Below are 9,515 nucleotides of genomic sequence, written 5' to 3'. Positions count from 1 at the left end.
TCGTGAGACAACTCTGCTGCCTATGCCAAGGAGTTGGGAGTGACCTTGGTGATCCTCCTCAAATCCCTGGTGATGCACTACTCAGCATCCAGGTCACTGCTGTTACCTAGGCTTTTCTGGAGTTCTAGGTTATTCGACGACGGCCTTTCAAGAAGACCTATCCTAAATCCTCTCCCTAGAAATGCTCGGAAGCATCCTTGAGAACCCCCGTGGTTCACCTAGACAAGATGACAGTCCCTGCCATTGCTGCCCCTCCCACGTGGGCATAGGTCTTCAGCCAGGTCTAGCACTCGCTCCCAGGGGGGGGAAGTCCGCGCCCCGGGCCGAATGTCCTGGGGCAGGGTTTGGGCCTCCGCAGCGTGGCCGCGGCGCGGGCCTGCCAGTGGCTGGCTGAGGATGCTGGGTGCCCGCAGCCGGTGGGAGGCAGCGTGAGCCCGAGAGAGCCCAGAGCAGCCGCGGTGGCAGCTCTCGAGCGCAGCCTCCTCCCGCTCCCACAATGCACAGGGCGGAGGCGGCGGCGGCGCGGCATCACCGAACGCTGAGGTGGCTGCGGAGGCAGCAGCGACCCGAAGGACCCCAGGCACGCGGATTTGTCGCGGCAGCTAGCGGCGAGCCCGAGAGTGATGGCCAGGCCCCCGCGGGCCGCCAGAGCCTGAGGCGCCCCGCCCCGCCCCGCCCCTCCCGGCCCTGCCCTGCCCTGCTCCCCGCCGGCTGCTGCCAGGCGCTTGCTAGTCCGCACAAGGGGCCGCCCAGGCGAGGTGCGGCCTCCGCCCAGGCGGGGGTGTCGGCGCGTGGGGCTCCGCCATGGCTGCGTCCGAGCTCTACACAAAGGTAACGCGCCCCGCGGGCCCGCGTCGGGGGAGGGCAGGGGGCCGCGCGGGCGGCGCCGCGGGCTGTCAGGCTGCCGGGAGGCCACAGCGCGGGGACCCGCCCCGACCAGCTCCACTCATTTCCCAGCCTTACAAAACCCCGGCCCGCGCGTCTGGCACCCGCCGCTGCACCTTCCTCTTTCGGGCGTTGACGTTTGAGCGGCGGAGCGAGGCCTGAGTCGCTGGTCACCCAGACCCCCTGCCACACTTCTCGAGCTGGGGGTTGGATGAATTTCTGAGTGGAAAGGGACCCGAGTGGTTTAGTGGGGCGGAACCGGGCCGCATCGCTTGCTCTCCCGCTCAGTTTAGGAAAAATCCTGGATGCTGGGAGATGCTTGATGGGTAGATCCGATGGTCCCTCTCTTGCGGACACGAGCTTAAAATAACGTCTTGTGTTGGTATGCAGTCGGACTTCTACAGCCAGCCCATCTTTCGATGGGATTGTTTTGTGTCCTGCAAATGGCAGCCAGTATATTTTCACCTTTAGATGACGGGTTTCTAATCGCTGTCCTGGGCGGCGAGCCCTTGGGGAAGATGCAGCCGGATAAACGCGAGCTGATTCGCGGGCTGGGCGGATTGGTACTCATTGGTGGCTGGGAGTTTGCTGCCTGCGTGTAATCCCTTAGAGCCTTGTTAGGCTTCATGTTTTCACCTTCCTTTTGGGCGAGCCTTTTCCTTCTGGTTTTAGTTTAAGGGAAGTGGCAGCCTTTTCTGTATTAAACTGACTCAAGCATTCTCTGCGTCTGGTAATCTCTGAATGGTGGGTTTTGGAGACCTGACTCTTTGGAGATTTCTGAAAAATTGTATTAGGCAATGTGTGGTGCCCTTTGTGAATGTATGAGACTTTGGCACCTACCTACATCTTCTGTGTAGGTGGGTGTTTTGCCAGCTATTGATTACCCCTACATGCAGTTAACAGAATTGCCTTAACTTTTCTAGTTAACATTTGCAGCATTCTTCTCTTAGGGTAATGGAACTGTTGCTTCCTATATGACCGAAGTAAGACCAGGCCCAAATGGTAGCATAAAGGAATAGGTCTGGGTTGGGCATTAAGAGACCTGTTTCTAGAATAGATTCACTTACTGTGTGACCTTGGGTAAATCACTTATCCTCTCTGGGTAGTTTCCTCACTTGTAAATAGAGTTAATTATACCTGCCTTACATCCCTTACAAGCTGTTGTGGATCAAACCTAATAATAGTTGTGAAAGCTTTTTGTGATCTATGAGTTTCCCTATAAATATGATGTATATGATTAATTTCTTCAACCAGGAAGTGAGGAGCTTGCATAAAACATTCTCTGGGACTCCTTTCTTTCCAGCTCTAGATTTGCATCATTGGAATTTTACTCTAAACTTGAGGAAGAGCTTGATGTTGAGACAACATGGCTCTAGACATGTCTTTAGGCTCTAGACATCTCTAACATATAAATGATTATAATTAGAAACTGACTAAAAATCACTTTATTAACAAACACATATAGTACTTACTATATACTTACTATGTGGCAGATAGCAGTCTAAATATAATATTTTACAAATATTAACTCATTTAATCCTCATAGTGAATGTATACGGTAGATACTAAGAAATATTAGAATTATTTTCTAATAGTGAAGAGATCAGTGTGTAAACATTCCTTAGTTACTCTTTGTAATACTCCTAACCCCTGTCTGTGGTGGGCAGTCCGTTATAAAGCTGTTAATACTAGGCTGCTTGACTAGAGATTGATTGGATAGTTAATTGTTGTTGGATTTTAGATTTGCTTTATTTTCCCTTCCAAGATAGTTTGTAAGGAAAACAATTGACAAGATATTGTGATCTCTAAATTGTAAAGGTTTTGGGTTTCTGTCACAACTCAATCATAAACTATTTTAAAATTCACTTTCTAGACATTGTAAAGACAGACTGTTTTAGTCATCAAGACTGAAGTTGAGGCTTTAAGTGCTCATAATATACATATTACCTAAAATAGTCTGGTCTCTTGTTTATTTGTTAGTTAACTCTTTCTATGAATGGGCCTTAGCTTAATAGCAGGCAGAAATATTTATTGAGAATCCTGTGTGCTACTCAGCTTAATGTCCGGTATTTCTAACAATGGACAAAACACAGTCCTTTCTCTCAAGGGGTTCAGGATCCCCTCCTCCTCCCCTTTTTATCTCCTCCCAGCTATTGAGGATGGAACCTATGGGTACTTTACTTCTGAGCTACACCTCCAGCCGGTTTATTTATTTTTTTAATTTCAAGGTAGGGTTTTGCCAAGTTGTCAAGCTTGGCTTTGAACTTGGGATCCTTCTACCTCAATCTCCCGAGTAGCCAGGATTAAAAGTGTGTATCACCACATCCAGCTTCTTGTATCCTCGATTCACTTTGAATTTCCAAGTGCATAAATAACCTGTTACGGGCTGGGGATGTGGCTCAAGTGGTAGCGTGCTCGCCTGGCATGCGTGTGGCCCGGGTTCGATCCTCAGCACCACATACAAAGATGTTGTGTCCGCCGAAAACTAAAAAATAAATATTAAAATTCTCTCTCTCTCTCTTTTTTTAAAAAAAAATAAAAATAAAAAATAAATAACCTGTTACCTCAACAATTGGCAAATAATTGGTAGGGTATTAGGAGAAGTTAGGGAATATGTTGGGACATGGGGAAGGTTGGAATGATTCTAGAGACAAAATTGGGATAGTGATTATAAAGGGAAAAGGGAAATCTTTGAAGTAGTATTAGTGGGCAAATACAAGTTTCTTTCCCTTACAGAGGATTAATGGGAAGGAGGTTCTAGGATAAGGAAAAGATGTATTTTGGTGACATGCCATAATGATGATATTCAACATTGTAGTTAAATCTGAAAAATGCCCTTTTAAAAAATGTCACTCAAGGGGCTGGGGTTGTGGCTCAGTGATAGAGCACTTGCCTTGCACGTGTGAAGCACTGGGTTCGATTCTCAGCACTGCATATAAATAAATAAAATAAAGGTGCATTGACAACTAAAAAATATTTTTTAAAATGTCACTCAAAGCTTTAAAGGCAGATCTTGATGTGTGATACAGACTAGCTCCTATTATAGTAAAGGGCAAGAAACTGTTCAATTCTTCTTTTTGAGCTAGAATGATAATTTTTTATGCCTTTATTTTATTTATTTTTATGTGGTACTGAGGATCAAACCCATTGCCTTACATGTGCTAGGCAAGCACTCTACCACTGAGTTACAACCCCAGCTCCATGATAATGGTTTTGTTACAGAAATTTAGTAGAGTTTTTATTGTAAATTTTTCCAGTAGAATAATTTTTTTAATATTTATTTTTAGTTGTAGTTGGACACAATACCTTTATTTTTAATTTTACTTATTTATTTTTATGTGGTGCTGAGGATTGAACCCAGGGCTTCACACGTGCTAGGCGAGCGCCCTACCACTGAGCCACAACCCCAGCCCCCTAGAGTAATTTTTTCTGTACCAGGAATTGAACCCAGGAGCTCTTTACTACTAAGCCACATCCCTAGCCCTTTTTATTTAGAGACAGTGTCTTGCTGAGTTGCTTAGAGCCTCAATAAGTTGCTGAGACTGACATTGAACTAGTGATCGTGCTCTCTCAGCCTCCAGAGCCACTGGGATTACGGGAATGCACTACTGCACTTATTGAATAGAGTAAATACTTTAAGAGCAATAGCTAGGTTCATGGCTATAAATTTCTGGAAACTAACATTTGGTTAAATATGTTTATTGTTTTTTTGGGGGGGTGTTGTGATCTGTTTTTTAAATTGCAGCATTATTGTGCTATTTATATACTATACAATACACCAATATAAGGTGTATGATTCAGTGGTTTTAGTATATTTACAAAGTTGCATGTTGATTTGTTTCCATGCCTAAAGAATGGAAGGTGGAAGATAGCTATGATATCTCAACGCTTCTGATTTTGAAAATGTTTGCTAGTCTTTTTCTTTTTGTGGAACTGAGGATTTAACCCAGGGACACTCTACCACTGACCTACATCCCTACTCCTATTTATTTATTTATTATTTTGTTTTGAAACAAAACAAAAGGGTCTCACTAAGTTGCAAAGGCTGGCCTTGAATTGTGATCCTTTTGCCTCAGTTTCCCAAGTTGGAAATAGTCTTGCATTTACTGCTCCCAGCTTGAAAGTATTTGTTAGTCTTGTCTTGCCAGTGGATATCTGTATCCATAACATCAACCATTGGTACAACTACAAATGATTTACCATTTATGGAGCAGGGTTTATTCATTAGACCTATAAGTATTATGAGCAGCAATATAATGAGTTGCATGTTAGTGATCTTCATAGGAGGTTCCAAGACACCATGTACAGCACCATAAATACTATGGAATGGCCAAAATTACTGAAGCTGTTTAATTAGGAGTCCTTATGGTATGTTAAAATGCTGAGTATTATAACAGTACAAAAACAATCTGAAGTCCCAAAGCCATGTAAACTTTGCTAGATGAAAACAGCTTTTCAGGTGAATCGATGGTATCTTTGTAATTTTCCTTTCCCACCACATTTTTTATACCTTGTGAAGCCATGTGGCCTAGATTTTTTCTGGCATATTTCCAGTTTTATATTTTATGCTATTGTTCCTTCAAACCATCATTCCTGGAAATTCTGATATTTGTTTAAACTTAATTTCTCAGACTGCTTTCATCCTCTTGAAACAGGACACAAATCTCATGTGATCATGTGCTCTGATTGGGAGTTTAGCAAGCACATGCTGTCCTCAAGCCTCCTCCCTAGTCACATTCCTTCTCTTTGTATTTGCTCCTGGTGTTCCTAGGCTTATTAATGGCACTGCTGTCTCCTAGCTCCTCAGGTTGGAAACCTCAGCATCCTTTCCCTTGTCTCACAATCTACATTTATTCCAATTCTAATTCACTTGGCATCCAACTGACTGTTCAGATTCTGAACTACTACTAGCACATTTTTTCCCCATATAAAGAAGTGGTTAAACAAGTAAACACACATCAGTCATGCTGAAAGGTGAGTAACAGAGGGGAGAACTGGGAGCCCGGGAGGCCAAGGAGATTGTTTCAGAAAACAAAATGTGAATTGATGAATGTCTGGTAGAGAGAACATGTACAGAAAGTGTGGGGGAAAAGGGGACAAACCTGAGAGGTTTCCAAGTTAGATTACATATAGGATGGGAAAGAGAGGGCATAGGACAAGAAAATACTATTAGTTCCAGCCTTGGAAACTGGAAGTTAATTGCTATGTCATCATGAATTTTTATTGACTCTCAACTTAAAAACTACACAAATACTTCAGAACTCCTTGAGCAAAGCAAAATGCTCATGATTTGCTCTTGAAATTTGTTACTCTATCTTGAAATGTAAAAGTTTTGTGTATGGCTCAGTGGTTAAAGAAGATTACAGAGTTCTCATGAGAGTGGCTACTGTCAGATTAAATCTTCTTGGCACTTCTAGCTTTTTATAAAATAAGGGAAAACTGGGACTGGAGATGTAGCCCAGTGGTAGAACACTTTCCTCGCATGCATGAAGGCTTGGGTTGAATCCCTAGTACCACAAAAAAGTAAGTAAATAAAGTAAGGAAAACTGAAGGAAGGTCTGAGGATCCAGGGATTAAACTACAAGCTGGGAGAGGGGGATAGAGAACACTTAACTTTTGTATAGCAGCATGTAGAAAGGGAGAGATGATCCTCCCCAACTTCATTTCCTACCTTACAAGTAGGAATTAATTTAGTTTCTCTGTTTTTAACATTATGATGAATTTTGCCTCCATTAGGAGAGTTTAGGGGCACTTGGCCCACTGGAGGGTCAATTTGGATTTGTCTCCATTTCAGGCAATTGAAGTATAAACTTCTGTCTATAGAGGGAGTAAGGTCTTGCCATAGTCTAAATATTAGTCTAAATATTGTGTGGGCAACACCACTTCACCCTCCCCACCTCAATGGACATGTCTTTCATACCACAGTGGTCTCCCTAGATTCCTTTTGTACTTTCTGCCTCTCCTTTCTCACCAGTTTTATTGGGTATAATTTATATGCAATAAAATTTATTTTTTAAAAATATAATTTGGTGAATTTCAGCAAATATATTCTGCCATGTAATTACACCACAAGTAAATATAGAATATTCCCATCACTCCCAAAAGTTCCTGTGTGGCTGGTCGTGGTGGTGCATGCCTGTAATCCCGGTGAGAAAGGAGGATGGCAAGTTTGAAGCCAGCATCAGCAACTTAGAGAGATTCTATCTCAAAATAATGATGGTGGAGGAAGGACCTAGGGTGTAGCTTAGTGGTAGAGGGCCCTGGTTTAAATCCCAGTACCCCCCATCCCCACCACACACAAGAGTTCCCTTATGTTCAGATGTTTCTCTTCAACTCATTCAGAGTTGACTAGAGTTGCACTTAGTTTTTTTTTTTCCCAAACTGAATGTGTGGTTCCACCTTAGCCTAACCAATAGAGATAGTTGATACAAAGGCCTGGCCTTAGGCATCTCCTGTGAAGTTTTCAGTGAGAGGTGGAAGAGTAAGGAAAAGGAGTTTAAGTGGTTTATTTAATCTTTCCTCCACATTTACCACTTGGCCTTTATTAACTATGACTGCGTTTGGTGCTTTGATTCTTTAGGTCTTCAGTGTGCTATAATGCCCTTTGGTCAGTTTTGCTCTTTAGCTGTTCCCATTCCCATCTACCATGATTGTAATTTCAGTCTGAGTTTTTGCTAATACATCTTAAACTTTGCAGAAATTCATCCCTGGTCTCTTCATGCCCAAGGCATTCTCCATGACTCTTCTAAGCCCTCTTTACTTGGAATTCTTAACCAGAAGACATTAGCATTAAATATCTCCTGGGGCTACAGAGGCTTTTTGCCAGCTTTACAATTTAGGGGATATGTCATTGTTTTGTATTCAAAATAATGGCTCCAAACTTGTTTGAAATCAAGGAAAAAGTATGATACATTTCCCTAAGTGTATGAGGACTGTCCATCTACCTCCTTTGGCCTAATGTGCTGCTATGGCCCAGAGGGGGGCAACATGCTAGGCTGGAGGGAGACTGGACACACAAAAGATAAATCTAGTGTCCTTGATCATTTATTAAAAAAAAAACATGCATTGTGGCCAGGAATCCTGTGTTTGTGGTTGGGTTTTCCTACTCCTTGCTGAATAGACACTGAAACTAGAGAATTTAAGACAGGAGAAATAAAATTATCAGGGCAGGAAAGAAGCTAGAGAGATTAAAAGGGTAGAGCTCTCTGTTGTATGTTGATTTTTCTTTTCTTTAGTATTGGGGATGGAACCCAGGGCCTTTCTCATGCTAGTCAAGCACTCTAGCCTAAAATGGTAGAACTCTCTAGAAAGATAGTGATCTAGAAAAAAAATAGTGGCGTATTTAACATCAAGAACAGTGGGAGTTTAAGTGGGTACAATGGCAACTCAAGATGATGAAGCAGAAAGATAGCAAGTTTGAGGCCAGCCTGGCCTCGACAATTTAGTGAGACCCTGTGCTACCCTGACACTCCCTACACCCCCACCAAATATCAAGTTTCTCTACTGAACTGAAATGCTGAGATGATATAGACTTCTATTGTTTTTTATTCTTTTTTTACACTACTGGGGATTGAATTTAGGGGTGCTTTACTACCCAGCTACATCCCCAGACCTTTTTATTTTGAGAAAGGGTCTCACTAATTTATTGAGGCTGACCTCAAACCTCTATCCTCCTTCCTCATCCTCCTGAATCACTGGCATGAGCCACCATGCCCATCTAGATCTTGAAATAAATGAATTCATGCCTTTAAATGAATTTCTGCCACAAACATTAAATTTTACATTTATGAAACTACCTCAAGTTATGGCATCATCCTTGTTGTAAATAGTAAGGGCCTGGGTGATTCATGCATAGAAATTCTGACACACTGATTTACCAAACTTATCTTTGACAGTGTGAGACAGTTTACCAGCTAGAGCTGTTGTAGTTGGAACATGCCAAAAAAAAAAAAAAAAAAAGACAACAATAACAACAACAACAAAAAACAACAACAACAACAACAACAAAAAGCAACTCAAGGCAGAAAGGGTTTTATTTGCTTAGATCACCCTTAAGTTTAGGCATGGCTGGGTTCATGGCTCAGATGTGGTCTTTGGGGCTGCCTGCCCCTGACTCATGTGCTATCTGACATTAGTTTTATCCTCAGGACAGCTTTTTCCAGTGTGAAAAGATGTGCCTCTGCACATCACATGATCACTTAGCTCTGGGCATGGAGGAAGAGAGTCTGATGGAAGAATTCCTGAAGCCCTTTCTTCGGGTCATGTGTTCACTCACTATGCCCAGTGGGTAATAGGGGAGGAGTGCCATGAGTCCAAGTCTGTGCTAGCCTCAGAGGTCTGGGAGAGGACAGGGCACAGTAATTGATAGTTCCATTCTGGCATCATGGGATAGCTGAGATCCATTCCCCATCAGAAGGAACAGTGCTGAGTAGACAAAATGAAACAATTACCCTCAATCACTGTCTTCTACGTATAGATCACTAAAAACAACAGTGATTAAGTCCTATTCCCTTTCTGATCCTTGAGCTGAAGAATGGAGAGTTTTGCACGACCAGGAAGACTTTATTTAGGTGTCTTTCCCCTAGAAAATAATTTTGAATTAAAAAAAAAAAAAAAAACAAGCCATAGAG

At 42.7% G+C, this 9,515-nt stretch overlaps 1 protein-coding gene across 4 annotated transcripts in view; it reads left to right on the top strand.

The window, feature by feature from the left end:
- The first annotated feature begins 678 nt into the window (after positions 1–678).
- Positions 679–9,515, top strand: part of Myo5a (myosin VA) — a 205,107-nt gene continuing 196,270 nt past the window's right edge. For all 4 annotated transcript variants that reach the window (XM_046461281.2, XM_046461280.2, XM_046461279.2 and 1 more), the window contains exon 1: positions 679–831. In XM_046461281.2, coding sequence (XP_046317237.1) covers positions 805–831 — 27 coding nt within the window. In that variant the 5' untranslated portion in view covers positions 679–804. The remainder of the gene's footprint in view (positions 832–9,515) is intronic.

This window comes from Marmota monax, unplaced genomic scaffold, assembly GCF_021218885.2.
Source record: "Marmota monax isolate L192 unplaced genomic scaffold, Marmota_monax_Labrador192_F-V1.1 WCK01_AAM20220418_F8-fsc00001, whole genome shotgun sequence".
In the NCBI taxonomy this organism is placed as follows: Eukaryota; Metazoa; Chordata; class Mammalia; order Rodentia; family Sciuridae; genus Marmota; species Marmota monax.
Note: the sequence above shows the minus strand (reverse complement) of the source record. Positions and strands in the feature narration are given on the sequence as shown.